The sequence below is a fragment of the Muscardinus avellanarius genome (genome assembly GCF_963383645.1).
Source record: "Muscardinus avellanarius genome assembly, chromosome: 12".
In the NCBI taxonomy this organism is placed as follows: Eukaryota; Metazoa; Chordata; class Mammalia; order Rodentia; family Gliridae; genus Muscardinus; species Muscardinus avellanarius.
This window is the reverse complement of record NC_137798.1, coordinates 19,052,893-19,076,928: the sequence shown is the minus strand read 5'-3', so window position 1 is coordinate 19,076,928 and position 24,036 is coordinate 19,052,893. Positions and strand designations below refer to the sequence as shown.

The 24,036-nt window shown below is 42.3% G+C and overlaps 1 protein-coding gene across 1 annotated transcript in view; it reads left to right on the top strand.

The window, feature by feature from the left end:
* Positions 1-24,036, top strand: part of AVEN (apoptosis and caspase activation inhibitor) — a gene marked incomplete at both ends in the record, with an annotated part of 177,501 nt that overhangs the window by 150,481 nt on the left and 2,984 nt on the right. Inside the window, 2 exons of the mRNA XM_080706826.1 lie at positions 20,731-20,801; positions 23,299-23,394. Of these exons, the coding sequence (XP_080562952.1) occupies positions 20,731-20,801; positions 23,299-23,394 (167 nt within the window). The remainder of the gene's footprint in view (positions 1-20,730; positions 20,802-23,298; positions 23,395-24,036) is intronic.

Here is a 24,036-nt window from a genome sequence, read left to right as displayed (position 1 = left end):
TTGGAGGTAGAAAGCCTCTGGGTTCCACCCCAAGAACCACCACCCCCCAAAAAATGTGTACAACTATGTTAAAATGTAATGTGTTATATAGCCCAGAACTACAAAAGTCAAAAGACAAATGGCAATGTATGAAAAATATCTGTAACAAAACAGATAAAAGGTAACTTGTGTAAGTAGAATAATACAAGATTTTTCCTTTTTTTTTTTTTTAGGTTTTGAGGATGAAACCCAGGGGCATTCTACCTCTGATCTACATTCCCAGTCCTATTTTTTATTCTTTATTTTGAAACAGGGTCTCACTAAGTTGCGGAGGGCCTCACTAAGTAGCTGAGGCTGGCTGTGACCCTGTGATCTTCCTGTCTCAGCCTCCCAAGTACTGGGATTATAAGCGTGCACCACTATACCCAGCAGGATTTGTCTTTTTGTAGCCAGGCGTGGTGGTGCACACTTGTAATCCCCATGCTTGGGAGGCGGAGACAGGAGGATTGTGCAGGTTCAAAGCCAGTCTCGCTGGCTTAAGAGACCCTGCTTCCAAATAAAAATATAAAAATAGGTCTGGGAGTGTAGCCCGGAGGTAGAAGGGTTTACAGGAACCCCAGTACCACCCCCCCCCCCAAAAAAAAGATTTATCTTTTTGTGAATATTTCACTTAGCATAATGCCTTTAAATTTAAAAAAATATTAGAGTGTGAAAATATATTTGCAAACCACATAACTGATAGTGGGTTAATATAAAAGTTTTATAATGAACTCTTAACTCTATAGCAGAAAAACAATCTGATATTTTAAAAATGGCCAAAGGCTCTGAACAGATATCTCTCCAAAGAAAATATAAAAATGGTTGACAAATCTATGAAAGGGTTCTCAATATTACTATTCATTACGGAAATGCAAATTCAAGCCAATATAAGATACTGCTTCACACTTATTAGGATAGCTCTTATAAAAACACTAACTTCACTAACAAATAGTGAAGTTAAAATAAAACCCTAGTATAGATTTTATTAGTAGGAATGAGGGTTGGTATAGCCATTAATAGAAAACTCTATGTAGTTTCCTAAAGAAATTAAAATAGAATTACCCTATGACCTGGAAGTCCCTCTTCTGGGTATTTACCTGGAATATTTTAAATTAGCATGTCAAAGAATTCTCTGTACTCTTACGTTCATTGCAGAATTATTTACAACAGCTAAGATATGAAAGCCACCAATGGGTCCATCGATGGATAAATAGAGGAAATATGTATATAAGTACAGTGGAATTGTACTATGTAGCCTAGAAAAAGATATAAACTCAGTATAATGTTCAAATCAAGATAAGCATCTACTCAGCATTTCCTTATGATAAAAACTTTCAAATCCATATATATATATATATATATATATATATATATATTTTTTTTTTTTTTTTTTGTGTGTGTGTGTGTGTGTGGGTCTATGGATGGAACCCAGGGGCATTCGACCTCCGAGCTACACCCCCTGCCTTATTTTTTATTCTTTATTTTGAAACCGGGTCTCACTGAGTTGCAGAGGGCCTCACTAAGTAGCTGAGGCTGTCCGCAAACCGCAATCCTCCAGGTCTCAGCCTCCCGAATGCTGGGATTACAAGCGTGCGCCACCACGCCCGGCTAAATCCTTCTATTTTTTGAAGCATATAGTACATTATTATTTCTCTTCACCCTATTGTGCAAGTAGCACATCACCCGGATCAACCTTGTCCCAGCCCCACTGCCCTCCCCAGCCTCAGCTGACCGCAACCAATGAGTGAGATCTAATGGACAGGACAGTGCATGAAAGAAGCCAGATACTAATGAGTGCAGAGCTCATAATCCCGGGACCTAACTCTGAAACCAGCTGACATCACCTGTGTTACGAGCGTCAGGACCGAGTTCTATTCTGGTGACACAGGAGACTTCTGGGTGTTGTGATGTTCACTCCTCAGTCCAGGTGCTGGTGCTGGGTATGTGAGCGAGTGTACTAACTGGATAAACTGTGATGTTCACTCCTCAGTCCAGGTGCTGGTGCTGGGTATGTGAGCGAGTGTACTAGCTGGAATAACTATGCAGCATGTCAAAAAGGGTGGTACCAGCAGGCACGGTGGCGCACGCTTGCAATCCTAGCATTTGGGAGGCAGACTTAGCGAGGCCCTTCACAACTCAGTGAGACCCTGTTTTGAATCATTAAAAGGCTACAAAATAGGGCTGGGGGTGTAGTTCAGAGATACAATGTCCCTGGGTTCCATCCCCGGTACCACAGTAAAAGGGTGGACCCCAGTCCAAATGAGGGGCATCCTTAAAAGAAGAGGGGGTTTTGTGCATATTATTAATTAACATTTTTTTTTTTTTTTTTTTTTTTGTTGGTGGTACTGGGGTTCCTGGAAGCCTTTCTACCTCCGGGCTACACTCCCAGACCTATTTTTTATTTTTTAGAAACAGGGTCTCTTAAGCCAGCACTGCTGGCTTCGAACTTGTGCGATCCTCCTGTTTCCGCCTCCCAAGCGCGGGGATTACAAGCGTGTGCCACCTCTCCCGGCATTAACTAACATTTAATTAATTAACATTTAATCTTAAATATACATATATTTCAATAAAAGTGGAAAATGAGAGAGGGAGAGCTCCCCAGAAGGGGTGGACCTGGAGAAGAGTATGCTGAATAAGGCAAGCCAGGTACAGAAAGAAAAATAATGCATGGTCTCACATGTGTAATCTGAAATAAGTGACAAGGTGAAGTATGTTGAGACAGAAGATAGCAGCAGGTACCAGGGGAAGGAGAAGAGGAGAGAGCGGAAGGAAGCAGCGAGCAGATGTGCAGGCGAACACACGTATCGAGGACTGAAGTTAACACAGTTGTGCGGCTTAGGGATTTTTGTTGTGTAAGTAGATTTTAAGCCTCCTGCAGTGGCACACACCAGTAATCTTGGTACTTAAGACTGAGTCACACTGATAGGAGATAAAAACTGCAGAAAAGGAAGGCTAAGGGGAGGGTCCAGGCTGGAGCACAGAGCAGATGCCAGCCACAGCCACTCTAGGAGCTGGTGATAGTGATTAATGTAGAGACAGGAGGATCGCAGGATCGAGGCTGGCCGTGGCAACTTCATGATACCATTTCAAAATAAAAAGGACTATGGTGCAGCTTAGCGGTGGAGCAGCCTTGGCTTCAATTCCTAGACAGACAGATAGACAGACAGACAGACACACACACACACACACACACACACACACACACACACAATTTTAGCTGCTCTTACTACATACATAACAGAAGCTATGTGAAACCCTAGGTATGTTCATCTGTTTCACTATTGTAACTCTTTTACTATCTGTGCACCCCTAATCTGTGGTAAGACTCAAATATATCCCATGAAGTTTACTTTTATAGAACTACAAAAGCAAGCACAGTTTGGGTTCAAAGAAAGTAGAGCTATATCCACTGACAGGGAAAACGTGTACTGGCCCGTATCGGGTCTGAATGTTTATGCCCTTGCCCCTCACATGAATTCCCAGCCCCACGCGGAGGTGATGGGGCAGGACCAGGGCCCCGCTACGGGGGATTAGTGCCTTTGTGAAAGCCACAGAGCTGCTGCTTGTGCCCTGCGAGGACATAGCAGAAGGCGCCACCTGTGATCGGGATCTGCCAGGCCTCGCCATGGACTCCCCAGCCACTGCTGTGGGAAGTAAATGTCTGTTATTTATAAATTGTCCAGTTTATGGCATCTTTTTTTTTAGGAGCCTAAGTGGACTAAGACACCGTGGGACCTATTCTCAATCGAAAATAATAGATGAAGTACAAAAACAAGTTACAACAACAAACATGGGGGAACTATGCAAACATTGTGCTAAGGGACAGAATCCAGTCACAAAGACCACATATATTTTATTACTCCATTCACGTAGAGAGACGAAGAATAGATTAGCGCTTACGTAGGATTTGGGAGGTGGGGAGGAAATGGGGAATAACTGCTACTAGGTACAGGTTTCCTTTTGGGCTGATGAGAATAGTCCAGACTTGACTGACTGTTGTACAATTCTATGGATATAATGAAGAACCTTGAAATGTACAGTTGAAAGCCGGGTGTGGTGGCGCACACTTGTAGTCCCCGCGCTTGGGAGGCTGAGACAGGAGGATCGCACAGGTTCGAAGCCAGCCTCAGCTACTTAGTGAGGCTCTCAGCAACTGAGTGAGACCCTGTTTCCAATAAAGTATAAAAATAGGTTTGGGAGTGTAGCCCCTGGATTCCATCTCTAGTACCACAAAACAAACAAACAAACAAACAAATAAATAAAAGAAATGTACAGTTGAAGCTGGAAAATTGCATGGTAATTATTTTAATATATCTGCTACCAAAAATTGAGGTATAACTCAGTGGAAGCTTGCCTACCTTGTGCAAGGCCCTGGGTTCAATTCCTAGCACCCCAAAACAAAGTAAAAAACCCCACAAAGTAAAACATACTCCAATTAAATTGGGAGAATTTGAGAAACAAGGCTCTCAATTTAAGGCAGGAAAGGCACTAGTTAGAAAACTCTCAAGTTATTTGTATTTGCTTTCAAAATATAGGACAGGACTCAAGCCTGTTTTGCTTTTATTTTATTTTACTTTTATTTTTTGTGGTACTGAGGACGACACCCAGGGGGCATTCTACCTTTGTGCTATATACTTCCAGGTATATTTTATTCGTTTATTTTGAAACAGGGTCTCACTAAGTTGCAGATGGCCTCACTAAGTAGCTGAAGCTGGCCATGAACCTGTGATCCTCCTTTCTCAGCCTCCCAAGTGCTGGAATTACAAGTGTACACCTCCACACCCAGCTTCAAACTTGCTTTTAGAATCACTTCCTTCTTCCTAGCCCAACCTGGGAAACCACTGGGAAAGGTAGGTATGAGAGGTCTCAGGCTTACTGAGGGAAAAACAAGAAATTAGTCACTGATCGTTGATTGAGTATTGCCATCTAATGAAATTGGACGGTTAGGGTTTAGAAACATATTTTGGTTTAAGCTTGTCACCTATAGCTAAATGTTGAATTTTATGCCTCAAGGTAATTATTGTGTTGTTGAAAAGAAATATGGCACCAAAGTATATTCTACTTGACCTGTGTGGCTATGCAATCCGAATTTTATGTATATTTAAGAACATTGTTTTTCTGAAGCTGTATTCATTTTTCTACACTAAACAGAGTGGCTGTGATCCTGGGTAGTTGGGAATGTCTCCGTGTAATGTGGCTTTGTGGGAGAAGTGGCCTTCTAGATAGCAGAGCATTTCAAGGACTCATTTCCAATAGAACAATTGCAGTTGTCAAGTCCTAGAAAAGAGCTTGGAGGGAGGAAGGGTGGTGTGGAGGTGGTGGTGGGGGGGAGTGTTCTTAAATAGAGTATGGTGTTAGGACAAGGATGCATACGGTTATTGTGACCTTAGCATTCTTACTGTGAATTTCAGCAGAGCTGCTGTCATTTAGATTCTTTGTTACAGGTCTTTATTTGCGTCTGCCTTTCTACTTGTGTGTAAAAAATAACAACTATGATTTGAGGATCCTTAATTTTTATTCTAGAAGAATGAGTTTTTATGCACCCTTGGAACACACTTTTTGGTGAGAGGAGGGATTACCTAGGAGAATAGTTTTCTCTGTAAGTCAGAAATCTTATTTTTTTTTATACTACCTTGCAAGTTAATAGGATAAAAGGCTTTCACTGAAGCAAACAGATTCTAATAGTTCTGAAGCAATGTTGCTGTATCAAGAGTGAACTCTTCCAGCAAAGGAATGGAAAAGATTAAACACAGTAGCAAAGTCATTGCCTCCCTCCAGCTATTTGTAGTTCCACTACCAGCTGGATCAATTGAGAAAATTTAGTTTGGGCATCAGTAATTGTTACCTGGGTCATGAGAATAGAACCCTGTGGCATCATATGAACTCCTTCACTAGGTTATAGGGACAGGAGTGAGAAAAGTGGCTGCTTTTACCACTCTTATACTCGCAGGGGCCACTATAAAGATGCTGAATTAAGGAAAGGCTCCTTATTTAGGCATTCTGCCACCTGCCACCTGCTCCCCGCATCCCTTTCTAGTATATTACACTTACAGCTAATGCTTTCATCAAGGACTCCTTCCTGTTTATAACTCACTCTTTCTTGCCTGTATCTTATAACATTATAGCATTCCCTATATGAAGTGTACTTTTCAGAGTATAATTTCAAATCCAGTTTTTCTTGACTTTGTTTTTATTGGTGCATTGTATTTATACATCCTAATGGGGTAAAAAAAAAACTTGTGTGGGCATAAATGCACACATTACCCAGCCAGACCCTACCCAGTTCCCACCTCACTCCCTCCCCACCCCTCCCTCCCATGCTTGGTTTAGTGGTTGACTTCGATACCATGTGCTTTAAAGCGTTTCCCTCTCCCGACCTCCCATCCCCAATGTTAGGTTGTCTTATTTGCTCCTCTATAGGATCTCTTTTTTCACCTGGAGTTTCAAATCCAATTTTTCAAATACCACAAAGTCACCAACCTTGGTGGCGCACGCTTGTAATCCCCGTGCTTGGGAAGCTGAGACAGGAGTATCACACAGGTTCGAAGCCAGCCTCAGCTGCTTAGTGAGGCTCTCAGCAACTTAGTGAGACCCTGTTTCCAAATAAAATATATTTAAAAAAAATAGGTCTGGGAGTATAGCCCAGAGGTAGAAAGCCCCTGGGTTCCACCCCTAGTACCACACACACACAAAAAAAAAAAAAAAAAAAAGAAAAGGAAAACCAAATACCACGAAGTCCTCTTTTGATTCTCCTAGGGTCTCTGAGCCCTCACACCTCTTGCGTCTTTCTGCAGTACTTGTAATAGTTTTGCCTTGTTCACAGCTGCTTATATAATATGTTCGAGTGCTAGTCCCCAGTTCTTGTGAACATGACATTATTTGGAAATGTGAAGTTGAAATGAGGTCACAAAGAATTAGGGTAGAACCAGATCCGAATGAGGGGTGTCCTTAAAAGAAGGGGAGCTTTTGTGCATAGAGGTGCTGAGAAGAGAGACTGCGAGAGAAGAGACCATGTGACCAGAAAGGCAGAGACTGTAGTGATGTGGCCGCAAACCCCGATGTCAAGGGTTTCTGGCAAAAGCTAGGAAGATGCCAGAGGGTCTCCCTAGAGCCTTCTGAGAACGCGGCCCTGCACACACCTCCATTCCAGACTTCTGTCCTCCAGAGCCAGGAGAATAAGTTTCTGTTGTTTTAAGCCATCAGTTTGTGGTACATTTTAAAGGCAACCTTAAGAAGTTAATACAGTGTGTTTACTCTCTCCTTTACCCCTAACACTGGCTATAAATTGGTTAAGAGTTTGACTGTATATGACTCATCATTAGCTCATAATCAATTGGTTCCTTCAGCTGTTGCTTAAAAAAAAAAAATAAACTCATGGGGTTACTGAGTATAACTGATAGGTGCAGGTTTTTTTTTTTTTTTTTAAACAGATGTATGGTCTGTGACCACCGTGATTGAGATGCAGAACATTTTCATCAAACAGAAAGTTCCCTCAGGTACTTTGTTCCTTGCAGTCCTTCCCTAGCAGCTGTGGATTTATGGGTCTTGTCACCTTCAGAATGTCATGTAGTGTAGGACGTAGGTTGACCCTACATAGGTTGTGTAGGACGTAGCCTGCACCTGGCTCATTTCTCATCACATGGCACATTGGAGACTCACTTGCGTTGCTGAATCTGTCAGTAGCCCGTGCTGCTGCTGCTGCTGCCACCGCCACCGCCACCGCCACCGCCACCACTACCGCCTCCTCCTCCTCCTCTTCCTCTTCTTCCTCTTCCTCCTCTTCTTCCTCCTTCTCCTCTTGTGGTTAAATGATCAGGACCCAAGCTGGTGATGGGTGGGGAATAGATTTCATATCAGGTCCTTGCTGTGTGTGGTCGCTCATGCTTGTAATCCTAGTACTTGGGAGGCTGAGGTAGGAGGATCACAGATTCTATTTCAAATAAAAAATAAAATAAGACTACAGGTGTAGCTCAGGTAGAATATCCCTGGTGTTCAATCTCCAGTAACTAACACATGCATGCACACACACATACACACACCAAACAACAGCAGAAAACTTTGTAAGTTGATGTTTAAACCATTGATAACTTGAAAATGGCCATATCATTAAACACATGAAAGAAGACTTCCCTCATCCCCTACAGCATCACCGTGCACTATTGCATGGACCAGCATCATAGCTAGGGGAAGTAGTTAATGTGAATGTAAGGTAGAGTGACATTTTTTGAAGAACAAAAAGAAATTCTATGGAGTAGCTATAGAGAGTATAAGGGGGGGAATTGAGTCCAGGAGCATTAGGTGGGGGCAGCTTGTTTTGGGGATGTGGGCATGTTAATAAGCCATTATTCATTTCTGCCAGTTCTCGAGTCTATGTCAGCTCTGGCTCCGTTTCACTTGATCGGCCATTCTCCTCATTGGAGGTCATATTTTCCTGCTTCTTTATGTGCCAGATAATAATTTTTTTCTTTCTTTTTATTTTCTTTTTGGTACTGTGAATTGAGCCAAGGGACATTCCACCTCCAAGCTACACCCTTGGGCCAAGATTCTTCTTTTTTTTTTTTTTTTTTTTGGCATGATTGGGGATGAAACCCAGGGGCATTCTACCTCCAAGCCTGGCCCATTTTTTTTCTTTATTTTGAAACAGGGTCTAACTGAATTGCAAAGGACCTCACTAAGTATCTGAGGATGTCCGTGAACCATGATCCTTCTGTCCCAGTTGTTCCAAATCTTGGAATTACAATCATGTACCACCAAGCCCAGCTATTCTTTATTTTGAGACCTCACTAAATTGTGGAGGCCCTCACTAGGTAGTTGAGACTACCCGAGATTGTCCTGTCTCAGCCTCCCAAGTACTGGGATTACAAGCATGTGCCAGACACCATGCCCAGTCATGCCAGCTATTTTTTTTAAGATTGTGTGTTTGTGTGTGTGTGTGTGTGTGTGTGTGTGTGTGTGTGGTACTGGGGGTGGAACCCAGGGGATTTTCTACCTCCAGGCTATACTCCCAGACCTATTTTATACTTTATTTGGAAACAGGGTCTCACTAAGTTGTTGAGAGCCTCTCTAAGTAGCTGAGGCTGGCTTTGAACCTGTTCGATCCTCCTGTCTCAGCCTCCCAAGCGCAAGGATTACAAGCGTGTGACACCATGCCTGGCTACCAATTTTTGATTGCATATTAGAAGTTGATGTGTTGGGTAGGTCATAATTTTGTATTTTTGTAGATATTATGTAACTTTTGTCTGGCTTGTGGTTAAGTTACATGTAAACAGCTTGACCTGTGTTTGGTTGTCCTTTCAGTAGTTACTAGGAGAGGCCAGAGCTGCGTTCAGTGCTCTTCTGAGCACACCCCTCAGCACCTGGCTGGAGCTGTGGCTTCCCGTGCTCACCGTGTGTGGGCACCACAGCAAAGCACCCTTTGACTGAGGTGGCCCTCAGCTGTCTGATGTATGGTGTCTTGAAAGCCATTGTTCCTTACATTTCGTTAGATTTCTTGGTTTGTTGGGGGCTAGGATAAATTTTGCACCTGCTACTCCATCTTCTCTGGAAATAGGAATTGGACTTTATCTAAAATCAGCACAGAACAGTTAGAGAGAGGTTTAAGTATTGGACTGGCAGGATTAGATTTGCAGTTTTAGAAGATCATTTTGAATATACTGTAGATAGTGAATCATTCTGTTTTCCTGGTAGAGTTGCTGAGACCTGAGGACAAGATATTGGAGATAGGTAAACCCATTGGGATACAACTTTAATAATTCACCTCAGAAAATACTGGTGACTGATATCGGGATCGATGCGGATTGAAAACAGTGCCTATGTTCAAAACTGTTATCCGTGAGGTAGAAAATAATGAACCCAAAGGAAAACAACAATGAAAAGCAACAGGTTCAGCTTCAGAGATAAAAACTCTATTTGGATCCAGGTTTGCTTTTAAAAAACTTGTCATCCTAGGGAGTAAGTTAGTTGGATTCGGAGATGCCTGCCAGAGGCTGGAGCCAAAACCCGAGGGTGGGTGTGAAAAATATGTGAGCAGGAGGAAGTTAAAGAAGGAAAACCCCGCCAGTGAAGGAGCATCCTGAGGTCTTCCTGCGTTACAGAATCAGAGCATCCAAAACGTAGCCCAGAGTTTAACAGCTAGATAGCACCTTTAGTCACACAGACCATGCACAACAATTAGCCTCTAAGGAAATACAAGTTAGGAAAGAATTGTATGGAAAGAAGGATGGCTTTTTAAGCAGTTAAATAAGCCAATTAAAACAGCATTTTATTTTATTTTATTTTATTTTGCAGTACTGGGGGATTGAACCCAGGGCATTCTACATTGGAAGTACACCCCCAACCCTATTTTATTCTTTATTTTGAATTGGGATCTCACTAGGTTTCGAATGGCTTCACAAACTGCTGAGGCTGACTGCAAACTTTTGATCCTCCTGTCTCAGCCTCCCAAGTACTGTGATTACAAGCATGTACCACTGTATTTGGCTATTACATTATTATTATTATTATTATTATTATTATTATTATTATTATTTTTGGTGGTACTAGGGTTCCTGGAAGCCCTTCTGCCTCCGGGCTACACTCCCACGGGCTACACTCCCAGACCTATTTTATATTTTTATTTGGAAACAGGGTCTCTTAAGCCAGCAAGGCTGGCTCCGAACCAGCGCGATCCTCCTGTCTCTGCCTCCCAAGCGTGGGGATTACAAGCGTGCGCCACCACACCCTGCTTATTATATTATTTTAATAAGTAAAATGGCTTGTACTTCTTACTATACTTAATAACCAATATGAAAAATTATTAAAATTGTTAACATAGGTAGAAAAGTTATTGAAGGCAAGAAATAGGAGGTGGATTTAGTTAAATATTTTTTTCCTTTAGTAACATTTAAGAAGTAGAATATAAGTTTTACAGGAGCAGGGACTTTGTGGAAGATTCTGAATATGCAGCTTCTAGTCTCTTCTATAGTAGGTGCTTAATTCATGTTTGTGTAAAAATAGATGAGCACATTGTACGTGGGATTGGAAGTAGATGAATAGAGAAGCACAAAGAAATAGTATCGGTGTATTTTATTCTTGGACTCAGTATTTGCAGTTGAAGAAATACGCGTCAAGGTTTAAAAATGCCCAAACTATAGTGTAATGGTGAAACGTGAACTATGAAGAAATGATTTATAGGGAAAAAATATGCATTTGACATATCTGTAGATTTTGAGCAACTACAACTAAATGTGCTCTTCAGTTTGTAAGCCTTCTTAGGTTTTTGGTATTAGCCATCAATGCTTTTAGTTTTACCAGAAAATAGGTACAAGACCCTGGTAGAGGCATCAGTACGCCTCTACCAGGATCTGTTCTGCAGCCGCCCTGTCCAGGGCAGGTTCCTGCTGAGGGAGGGAGTGAGGGCCTAGTAAAAGCCTCAGTGCCTCTGTGTTCTGCGCTACAATGTCTGGGACAGGCTGCAGCGGGAGGTTGCACAGGGCTCAATGGCTGCCTCCTACTTCTCCATTATTAGGAGCTGCTTCAGAGCTCTTTAAAGGAACAGTCCAGAACCACTTCTTTCCCACTGGTGAAAGCTTGGAAAGGAACACTGATGGAACACGGTGACCACTTCTTTGATTTGTGTAAGATTTCGCCAAGTGAGGAGAACCCACGGGTGGCACGCCTGCTCCGGCTGTTCCTGTGCTAGTCTCCAGGCTGGCTCAGATAGGGTTGTCATCCTCTAGTAGTAGTGGTAGCAGTTCTAATTCAGAAAGATAAGACACAAAAACAACAAAAGTACATTATAAAATCTTTATTAGGTCTTTATGCATTGCAAACAGTAGCTCAAAAACAGACAATACCCAGGAAAATGCTGCTTTCTGATATAGGCCAAGGTACTGTTTGTGTAATTCTCTTCCTATATGTTAAAATTCCCTTGGGATGAATTTCTAAAACTTGCCTATTAAGAAGAAGAATGTATTAAAGCCATTTTTAGGACTCGCTCCTCTCTCTGATGATCATCTTCATAGCTCACCAGCTCACAGGTGGTATTATTCACTTGTCTTAGATAGTAGTAATTGTTAGAATATTTATGTTTTGAGAATTCTACCCCTGAGCTATACCCCCAGCTCAGCTTTATTTCTTATTTGGAAGCAGTCTCACTAGGTTGATGACGGTCTCACTACTTGCTGAGGTTGTTCAAACTGCAAACTTCTTGTCTTAGCCTCCCAAGTACTGGAATACAGGCGTGCGCCACCATGCCTGGCTCTCTGTCTCCATTGTTGACAGCAGCTTAAGAGAATCTAATTGAAGGTCTTTGCCATTTTCCTTTCCTTCCTGCTTATTCTTGTTTGAGGTCCTTGATTAGTCAGAAAGTAATGACTGCAAACATATTCTATATTTTATATTTTTCTCCCATGTATTTGTCAAGCTTCATGAAAATAACACGTTTTGTCCCCTCTCATTTTCCTGTCCTGTCTTTATTGGACATAGACTGCTAATGTTGACTTGGTGGTTCCTTCTTAGATCTGTCCATCCATTCACTTGCTCACTCATTCTTGCAGGCTTAGGTTTACACATCACTCGTACATTAAGCACACGTTCACTAACTGCCCACCGTGTGCCGGGCATTGCACTAGTCTCAGGAGCACATGATAGAAATCTTCTCGGCTTTGTGCAAAGCAGGGTGGTATGTGATAGGTTGCCCTCCCGGGACCCTGCAGCTGGAACAGGAGGTGGAACCAGGAGCCATTAGTGGAGATGGGGCCGACTCCAGATGGCGAGAGGACGGCATTCTCCCGCCTTGCTAGCTGCACCCTAAGACCTCGGCCACATCAATACCCTCACTTCCTCTCTGCAGACAGATAGCCCCCCTCCCCAATATTGGTCTGCAGACCTCGACCGGGAGTGACAGACCTTTAATAAAAGGGGCCTAATACCACACTCCTTTGCCGGATTTTGCTTCCTTTGCGACCCCTGACTCAATCTCACCGTTACAGTGTGCAGCCCCCACCGAGTTTGGATTGCTGCCTACTACAGCCAACTGCCACAGTCACTGCAACTTATTCAGCCGCTCACGTGTGCTGCCCCTTCACCCCGGACAGTCAAAACGGAGACCCTGGGTACTGAGGGATAAAACCCCAGCTGTCAGCGACGCACAGATACATCAGAGGAAGGCCAGCTTGTCACCGGGAAGGGGCCGCCTTGACAGCACGAGGCAGGGGCTGCACGTGACGCTTGCCGCACACAGCACTGGCTCTGCATCCTTTGCCCATTTTCACAACTGAGCTTTGTGACCTCCTCCTCGAGTTTTATTTGAGATTTTCTATAGCTCCTTAACAGGGACACGGAGCCATAGCTGCTTCATTAGTTTCGAAGGACATGACCTGAAGATTCAAATCCAGAGTGTGTGCACGCTCTTTGCTCTAATTATTGACAGGAAACCCAAGCAAAAACTTTTTTTTTTTTTTTTTTTTTTTGGTGGTACTGGGATTCCTGGAAGCCCTTCTACCTCCGGGCTACACTCCCAGACCTATTTTATGTTTTTATTTGGAAACAGGGTCTCTTAAGCCAGCGAGGCTGGCTCCGAACCAGCACGATCCTCCTGTCTCCGCCTCCCAAGCGGGGATTACAAGTGTGCGCCACCACGCCCGGCCCAAGCAAAAACTTTTAAAAATTCAAATTATTTTGCATATCATCTACCAATTTAAATTGCAGCTTGATAGAATAGCATTTTTCAAAAATCAGTAATAAAAGAAAATTTAATTGGATGGGACCCTCTGCCCCTGTCCTATTTCACACTCATTGATGGGGTTGAGCAGCAGAGGGAAGAGACAGAGAAGCTGATAGGATTTACGTTGACGTGAGACAGGCAAACCCGTGAACGTATCATGATCTTCTTAAGTAGTCTGATCTTATTTTAGAGATTTCAGCTAAGCTCATAGTGTGCACAAAAGCAAATAACAAAACTGGCTTCCCAATCCAACACGGGAAGAGCAGTAGAAGGGAGAATTTGCAGGCTATTGACGGACGTGATCTTGACTGGTGAAAAGAGGTTTCATTACAGCAACTATGATTACAGGGTCAGAGATACCTTTTACTTTTTCAGCCAGTCGTTGTTACACGCAGCCAGACCTGGTCTGAACTGACATACTGTAGTACAGACAGTGCTGGGATCTTGGAACTTCACTGTCCACCCGGTTACTGATCTTCGTCTTCACGCATTCATTTAGCCATGTCAAGTTGTCTACTCTCATCTTGGAGTTTGTTGGCATCCTTCTGAAAATGATTGATCTGAGAAATTTTACCAGATTGTCTACAATGGTGCAGGAGATATTCCCTGCCTGTTTTAGGGAAAATGGCTAGATTCCAAGTTCCAGAACAGCAGCATCCTCTCTTTCTCATAAAGCCTAGAACCTTTGTCCCTGTGCTCAACTGAGTGCAGTTGGCTTTTCTTTCCACATACTCCATGCAGATGAGGAACAGCTTTAGAGGATATTTGGGAAGATAGGCGTATCCTATCATGTAGAGCTCAATGTGGATATTTGATGCTCAGAGACTTTGGGGGCCCCACAGCTGGTGAGAAAGCTAATTTTGAGTCACTGTTGAGCAGCACAAGGGCTTTTTCTTCCATCTCTTATTCTTTTAACCCAACCCAGTTTTAAAATAATCACTGTAGTGGCTGGTGTGGTTTTCCTTACAAAGGCAGTGCTGGGTGTTGCTCTGAGGTAAATATTGAACTAAAGGACATCTGCATCTAAAAGGGCTTGAGCTGAGCTAACAGTCTGGAGTGGTGAGGGTTTTTATGGCCTGTGGGCTTAATTTGGCCTTGGATCTTCTCCAGCTAGACCTGTGTCAGGGGGTGGGGAACTTGAGAGAGAGGGAATCTGACAGCGCTTGTGGTGACTGGTGGGCCTGTTCTTTATCTAAAACATCTTCAGCTTACAAAGTACCCTTGTGATTTCTCAGAGACTTGGTCCTGGTTGAGGGCATGTTCTGGGTAGAAGGTGATCATGATAAAGAAGAACCATGATAAAGAAAAGTCAGAACATGATAAAGAAGAGCCTTAAAATAAAGACTTATCCAGAACTAATGGGACATCCCTCTTGCTTTCTAGAGGTGGTTTCCTAAAGGAGGCCCTAGGGATCCAGGCCAGGTCTTATTCATTTTTTGTGGTACTGGGAATTGAATCCAGGCATGGTCTACCTCCAAGCTACACCTTTGACCCTTGTTATTATTATTATTATTTTTTAATTTTGAAACAGGATTTCCCTTAGTTGCCAAAGGTCTTGCTAAGTTGCTGAGGCTGGTCTTGAACCTGCAATTCTTCTGTCTCAGCCACCCAAATACTGAGATTATAGGCTTGTGCTACCATGCTCAGCTTCAGTTTTTTATGATTAAAAGATCAGAACATCCAGGAAGGATGTGAGATCTGGGCTGGCCACTAACAATCACAGGACATGAGTATTAGGCGTGGGCAGGTTTCTGTCATAGTCACTCTTCATGCGCCCCTGACCTGTACAGTCCAAACTCATAGTCTCTACAGGTCTTTCTCAGTCAAGTTAAGATTTTCCCTGTAAGTCCCCCTGAGCACCCATTGGAGGTTTGGGATTGGGTGCAGTTGCTTGGCAAGGGCAAGGGTTGAAAGCAGTGTTATCTGAAGATATGGTAATCTTGTGAAAGCACAGGGGTACTGTGGCCCACTTTGTTTAGTGTTGACTTTGCCTCTGACTATAAGACACATGTTACACAAGTTTGACAAGAGAACCCAGATATTACAAATGGTGGGGTTGGATTGGTATGTATGCTGCATTTCATTATTAGAGTACAGAGTTCTGTAAAACAGACTCTTACTTTTGAAAGTACTGTATGTAGTATTTAAGAAAACCCTGAGGTGCTTTACTAAAATGAGGACTTCATGTTTTAGATTTTCCTGTCTTCAAACACTGTCAACATGTTCCATCAGACATGAATATGAAATATTTATTCAGCATTTGTTTTTGTTCTAGAGACTCAGGTATCTTAGTGAAAGTAGTACAGAGAGATTTTATTACTAAGCAACTCATTTCTTAGTACAGTAGTGAATGTTAGGAGATGGTAGTCTTGATGTCCACCCATGAGCTGGCCACGTGATGTTGGTTAGACATTAAGCCCTTCTAGACCTAAAGTTCTTCATGGCTCTAAGAATGAATGAAGGGTTAGACTGAATGATGTCATGACTCTAACTTTTGAGGTCTATATTTTTTTTCCTAACTTCATTCCAAAAAGGTCCTTGTTGTCCTCAAGAAAGTTCAGCTTTCTCCAAGATTTCCTTATTTCTGTTTGGTTTAGTTACAAAAGTAATAGGTGCTTGTTGTTTACAAAGGAAAATTGAAATGGAAAATGTATCCTGCAGAAAGGAATAGCTTCCTTCACTCTCGCTCTGAGAGGTAATCAGTCTTAAAATAGTTATCTAATTGGAGCTGACATGGTGGTACAACACTGTAAATCCCAAGTACTTGGGAGGCTGAGACGGGAGGATCAAAGGTTCAAAGCCAGCCTCAGCAATTTAGCGACCTCTCAACAACTTAGTGAGACTCTGCTTCCAAATAAAAAAATAAAAATAGGGTTGGAGGCATAACATAGAGATAAAATGCCTCTGGGGTCAATCCCCAGCAACACACACACACACACACACACACACACACACACACACATTCTCACTCTCTCTCTCTCTCATATAGACATATATATATATATATATTTATTTATTGACTCAATTCAATGCCATACTAATTTATAATTAGCATTTTCCTGATATAAATATACATATACCACATATTTATACTCACACCTATATGTCAAATATGTGAGAGAGAGTGTGTGTGTGTATCTCTTATTCATATCTTTAAACTTTTTAATTTAAAATGTATACTGGGTATCTTTCCTTGTCAAAATCTATAGATCTTATTTTTTTACAATGTTACAGAATATCATCAGGATATTTCCAAAACACATTTTGGCCAAATGGTCAAGTGTTAAGCCTACTTGGCTAAAGTTAAAGCCAAATATGATTGTTGTAGAATGAATGGACTTCTGGAATATAAGAAAAAAATCTGAAATTTCAAATAGAATTTTAAACCTAGTTTCTTTTAATGAATGTTTATTCCTAGTTCACCCCTAGAGATTTTTGTGTATAATATTGCTATCATGAATGAAATATTTTCTTCCATTTGGTTTTCGAACTGGATTTTGACAGAGCTTTTTTTTTTTTTTAATGTAAATTTTGGAGCTGGCCCACTCATTCCTTGGAGTTTCCAAACATCAGAGTGTATTTTCTTCAGGTTATCTTGTTTTTCTTCCTCTTCTTTTTTCAGTGTTGACACCTCTTAATTTTCTTCTTTAATTGCATTGGCTGTTCTTTAAAAAACAGGTTGGAGTGGTATTAGTTTGTGTCTTTAAGCATAATCCTTCTGGCTTCTAGTTATTTGGATAATGGGATTGGCATGTTTTTTTAATTACAAAAATTGTTAGTTCTTAAAGCCATTTTTTGCCTTTTTTAACTTTGTGAAACAACTGCCTATTTTGTTCATTTTCAAGTAATACAGATATTTAACACTTTTTCTCTAAGAATAATTTTATTAATATCTTATGGACATATTTTATTGACTTAATATACTTTACTATATTTTAATTCTATACTTTAATTTTTCTGATAAAATTATGTGAGAGAATTTTAAAATTTCTAAATTGTTTCAGTTATTTTTACTTTTTATTGTTTTTTGCTTATTATCACCAGTGACTATAGTTTGTATGACTGGCAGGGGATTTTTTTAATTAACATTTTTTTAATTGGTGCATTATATTCATACATCATATTAGGGTAATGAACTTGTGTGTACATACATGTACACATCACTGATTTAACCCCTACCCAATTCCCACCCCATTCCCTCCCCGTCCCTCCTTCCCTTGCTTGGCTCAGTAGTTGACTTCAATATGTTTAAGTACATTGTGTGTTTTAGAGATTTTCCTCTTCCCCCCTCCTTTCTCCTCCTTTAGGTTGTCTTGTTTGCTCCTCTATAGGATTTCCTTTTTCATCTAGAGTTCCTCCTATGACCCATTTCTCCCTAGCTCTCACATATTAGGGAAAGCATCTGATTTCTTATTTTTTGTGACTGACTAATCTCACTTAGCATGATGTCCTCAGTTCTATTTCCCTGAAAATGATGTAATTGAGGTTTTTTATTTTTAATGGCTGAGTAAAATTCCATTGTGTACATATCCCACAGTTTTGTAACCCATTCATCTGTTGATGGACATCTTGGCTGGTTCCATAGTTTGGCTATGGTGAATTGTGCAGCTATGAACATAGATACACATGCATTAGTTTGGTAGTTTGGTTTCCTATCATTTGAGTAGATACCCAGAAGTGGTATTGCTGGATCAAATGGTAGATTTGTTCCCATTCTTCTGAGTATTCTCCATACTGTTTTCCAAAGTGGTTGCACTAATTTTCAATCCCACCAACAATGTTTTAGAGTTTCCACTTCTCCACATTCTCGCCAGCATCTGTTGTTGTTTGTGTTTTGAATGATTGCCATTCTAGTTGGAGTTAGGTGAAATCTCAGGGTAGTTTTGATTTGCATCTCTCTGATTGCCAGTGATGTTGAGCATTTTTTCATGCATTTATTGGCCATATGAATTTCTTCTTTTGTGAAGTGTCTATTTAGTTTGCTTGCTCATTTTGTTATTAAATGCTTTGTTTTCTTAGTGCTGAGTTTCTTGAGTTCTCTGTATATTCTAGATATTAGTCCTCTATCGGAGGTTGGCAGGGGATTTATTGAGTTTTTTGTGCCCTTATTATGGTCCTTACTAAAAAAAATTATTGCATGGATATTTATATGATAAGTGCATGCACATAGGCAGACCTGTCTTTACTAATAATATTATTTAGAACCTTTATATTATAATTTTTAGGGATCAAATTGATTTACCAGTGACAGTGTAGTGATTTTACTTTTCTTTCGTGTGCCTTTTGCCTGGCATGTGATCTTGTCATGTATATGATAATGTTGTGATCCTTGTGTTTAGAACATTGTGGAACTAGAGATGGGTTCACATTTTACCTTTGTCCATTGTTTTATTTTTGAGATCTTCTTTTTCTCTCCTCTATTAATTTAGAAGAAAAGAATAAATTCTTTGGTGAGATGCCCTGGGAGGTTTCACAGAGCAAAGATGTGGGTCTATACTTGAGTCCTGAAATATAAACAGGAGGTGACTGGGTAGAGGCATGCGGGTCTTCAAAACCAGGAGAAAGGATAAGGAGAAGAGAGGGGAAGGGACGGAGGAGGAGGTTTGGAGTGTGAAGAGAGCCTGACTTGGGAAGAGAGAGGCTGAAGAAGTGGAAAGTAAATGTGGGTTAAAGAAGTGGGACCAACTTTTAGGGGGATCAGGAAAGCTCGGCTGAAAACTATTCTTCATGTGTGAGTGAACTGTTCTTAATGCAGATTTTCAGCCTCTTGCCAGAGCGCCAGAGCGGCTCAGGCTCATTGCTGATGCCTATTTATGTTGATCCCACATGTTCATACTCCCTTATTTCAAGAGCTCAGAGCTGGCGCTATGATTTATGTTACAATCTATTGCACTTCTTTTTTTTTTTTGTGTGTGTGTGGGTATGGGGATGGAACCCAGGGGCATTCAACCTCCAAGCTACACCCCCTGCCCTATTTTTTATTCATTATTTTGAAACCGGGTCTCACTGAGTTGCAAAGGGCCTCACCAAGTAGATGAGGCTGGCCGCAAACCGCGATCCTCTGGTCTCAGCCTCCTGAATGGTGGGATTACAAGCGTGAGCCACCACGCCCGGCTGCACATTCTTAAAGTTTTAGTTTGCATTTGACTTTTACTGGGGATTGGAGCTGGGGCAGTCTATCTCTGAGCCACACCCCAGCCCTTTTTTACTTTTTATTTTATTTGTTTGTTTGTTTGTTTATTTATTGGCAGGTCTGGGATGGAATCCAGGGGCATTCAACCTCCAAGCTACACTCCCTGCCCTATTTTTTATTCTTTATTTTGAAACCGGGTCTCACTGAGTTGCAGAGGGCCTCACTAAGTAGCTGAGGCTGTCCGCGAACCGCGATCCTCCGGTCTCAGCCTCCCGAATGCTGGGATTACAAGCGTGCGCCACCACATCCGGCTTTACTTTTTATTTTAAAACAGGATCTTGCTAAGGTTCTGAAGGCCTCTCTATGCTGTGATCCTCCTGTCCCAGCCCTCATGACCGGCTGAGTTTTGGAGTGATGGTGGGGTTGGCAGCTCCTCCTCATGGAGATACTCTGTGTGGATCCGTCTCGAGCTGCTCTCCCTCAGGCCCATTCTTCCCTTTGCTTTACTGCCTTGTTCACCCTTAAAAACATCAACATAAACGTTCCTCGCATACTTGAAGCAGAGGAGATGAAAATATCCGAATGTGGGTAGATGGCCATGTCTGCAGGCCTGAACCGCGCCGTTGTCCCCCAGGGGCACTGGGATGGTGGCGTGCTGAGAGCCCAACCACACGATGAGTGATTCCAACAGCATTCCGCGTGCCCACTGTGTGTCTGTGTAATAGCGTGGGGGCCAGGACCTGGCAGGACAGTATCACTGAATTTGGGAAGGTTAGCACTATCAGAAATGGTACTTTTGCTCCAAAGGGAACCTGGGTATCTTGCTTTGTTTTTTTTTTTTCGCATTTAAAATGTTTTCTTTTACTATTCCTAGGGGACTCCTTCTCACAGTTCCGGTTTGCTGAGGAGAAAGAATGGGACGGTGAAACATCATGTCCAACACAGGTCAGATAAGTTGGTCTTGGGTGTGTTTTGACTCCTCTCAAGGCTGAAGGCCAACACATTTTCTATTATTGATGAGAGAGTCATTGTTGGGAAAAGGATTGTAATTCGTGGATAGCTCATTCTCAGTCACCTAAACTATTCAGAAAAATTTCAGGGGACTAAAATTATCCGGGCCCTTCAAGCTGGAGCTCTCCTTAAACCTGGCCATCTGGGTGAATTACTCATAGACTTGGTTGTAAGGCAAACACTTTATAGTCATAGCCGCGACAAAGTGGGATTACTTTGTTATTTGACCTCCCCTCTCCCCATTTTTTTGCCAATCTGTGACAATTCCCTTTAGATTTGAAAATTAACTTTTTCTCTCCCACTCTTCCCTTACCATACAGTTTTAAACTCATTCTTCTATAATTAGGAGAATAAAGGCACAAGACAACAAACATTATAGAAGTCCGCAAACCCCAAACACTTTATTTGCCCAGCATACATAGTATAGTTCCACCGGCTCCCGTTAACTTTCCAAGGAGGATTTCACAGATTTCCTTCTTTGAAATAGTGCACACAAAATTCCTGATGGCTTGGCTGCACCCTATCTGGTTAGTGGGAGGAGGCTGAGCCCAAGGTGGAGCACCGCCCAGCCTGCTGCCAGGCTTATCTTACCCCCTATCTCTGGGGCAGCCAGAGATGCACAGTGTTTTGGGGGTGGACTGTGGCTCATGTGGACCTCAGGGAGGAAGTCACTTGTAGACATCTTTTGTGCATTATGCATAATGTAGAAAAGGCTGAGAATTAAAAATATTTGTCTTGAGTCTATTTGGGCATGCTTGAAGTACAGTGTAGACTTCTAAGACACATTGAAAACGGCCAAACTGAGACTGCTGAAGGATTCCAGAGAAAGCCAAACATTTTACCTTCTTCTGAACCATCTTGGATATCAGAGAGTAGTAGAAATATCTTGAGGATGTTCCATAACTCAGTTTCTTCATCGGAACATGAAACTCTTGTTACAGGATGTTTTATCAAATGCAGCTTATTTGTATTGCCTTTTATTTTTATTTTTCAGTACTGGGAATTGAACCCAGAGGTGTTTTACCTCTGAGCTACACCCTCAGCCCTATTTTTTATTCTTTATTTTGAAACAGGGTCTCACTACATTGCCGAGGGCCTAAGTAACTGAGGCTGTCTGTGAACCTGTGGTCCTCCTGTCTCAGCCTCCCAGGTACTGGCCTGGCTTGTATTTACTTGTTTATAAAGTAGACGCTCCCTGAGCAACTTCTGAGTACTGGGTGGTGTGCCGTGGTTCCTAGCTTTTGAAGGCACAGACTCCAGCCCCTTCATTTCTGCAGTACCTCGCCCCAAGGTCCAGTTCTGAGTGAGGGCTGAGAATCGGTATCTGAAAAACCTTCCCACTTTGCTCCAAAATGAATCCCAGTTTGGGCACTTCCATCGTTCCATATATACACAGTCCCGGATCACCAAACCACACACACAAGTACTACAGAGTGAGGAGGGTTATTATCAAAGTAAAGACTGCCTTTTTTTTTTTTTTTGCAAGCTTCAAAAGAAATTTGTAGCAGCAATTGTGCCTTTATCACCTACCAGGCTTAGAGTAAGCATGTACTGCTGCTGTGTGGATCGGTGGCGAACATGGGTCTGGATTGTTGGCAGGCCTCTCTGCTTTGTCTCGGGCTCTGTACATTCTAAACTCATTCATATTAGGCATTCTTGCCAGAGTAGAGATGGGTCTCCGTCTACTTGAAGTCTGTGTTTGCAGGTCAAAGCGGGTCCTGGCTGGACCTCGCTGGTGGATGGCATTTCCCTTTCTGTGGGAGGTTGTTGTGATCACCTTCTAGACTTTTGTTTCTTTTGGGTGGCCAGGACACCTAGAAGTGGCTGTTAAGGACCGTGAGGTTATCTGCAATGTTTTCTCAGACAGCATTAATTTGCAAGGTCAGTGCATTGGTGCCCTTTACTGAGAGTGAGAAGGGAGTTGATGAGAGCTCGTGGTGACTGCCCCACACAGAAGGCTGCTGGCTGGAGGGGCGAGTGCCCATTCTCTGCTTTCTGGTTCCAAGAGAAGCATACTGTACTATCTCATGGCCCCATCTGATGGCCTGATCACTCTTCCCTCTTCTGCCAAGGGCCGGCAATCTGAATTTAAGGGAGGCATCCAGTTAGATTTTATTAAATGCCCCCCCCCCCCCGGTAGCCAGTAATTTCAAAGGCCCCACAGTTTGCAGGTCTCTGCGTCTGGATGTGAGTGAGCACTGTGCCCCAGCTGGGTGAGCTGTGGCTCCAGATGGCAGCACTGGCTTGGCTGGTCCTACTGCACACAGAGGTTCTAGTGCCTCGAGTGTGATTCATTCTCTGACTTGCTCTCAGCCCAGAGTAACTCCAGTAAATGACTTTTTTTAGCTACTTTCTTTCATTTTTTATTTCCTGAAGGTCTCACTTAATCATCACCTGATATTTTCTTTCTTTCTTTATAAAAATAATGTAGAACTCAGCCCTTTACGTGGATTGTGAGTCACTGGTTCGAGCCCTTCAGGAGCTGCCGCTCTCACTCCGCCTCAACGTGGCTGCTGAGTTGATCCAGGTAAAACCTGAGGCCCCGATGTGAATTAGGGCTGAGAGGCTGAGGAAGCCAGCCTCCCAGGATTCTGACTCAGCTTTCCCTTCATGAACTGAGGGGCTTATATAAGGTATCATCTTGTAATGTTTAGAGGAGAACAAAGTAATTTTTAAAAGTTACTCTTTTACATTTTATATTTGAAACATTTTAAAGGATCAATATAAAGGGATTGAATAAAAGGTAGAATATAAGCCTGGCTATTATTTTACTTGACATTTATGTGTCATGCTCTATGCTCAGCACTGGGCACACTGGTGAGCAAACAGACACGCTGCCTTCCTGGAGCTTAATCTATTGGAAAGATGGATATTAACCGAATTAGTCAAATAGTCATACAAAGGTAAGTCCTATGAAGTACAGTGTGCTATTAGAGTTTACAATAATAAACCCGATATAGTGATATGGCCAGAAGTGGCTTTTCCAAGATAAGCCGAGGCCTAAGCTACAAGAACATTTGAGCTGGAATTTAAAGGACAGTGACCCATTCAGGTCTGCACTAGCAAAACTGACAGTGATGGTGATGAAGATAACATTCTGGCCACAGGATGGAGAGCGGACTGCAGGGTGGGTGTGGGCGGCGCCCTGGGGAGCCAGTGGGTGTGCACT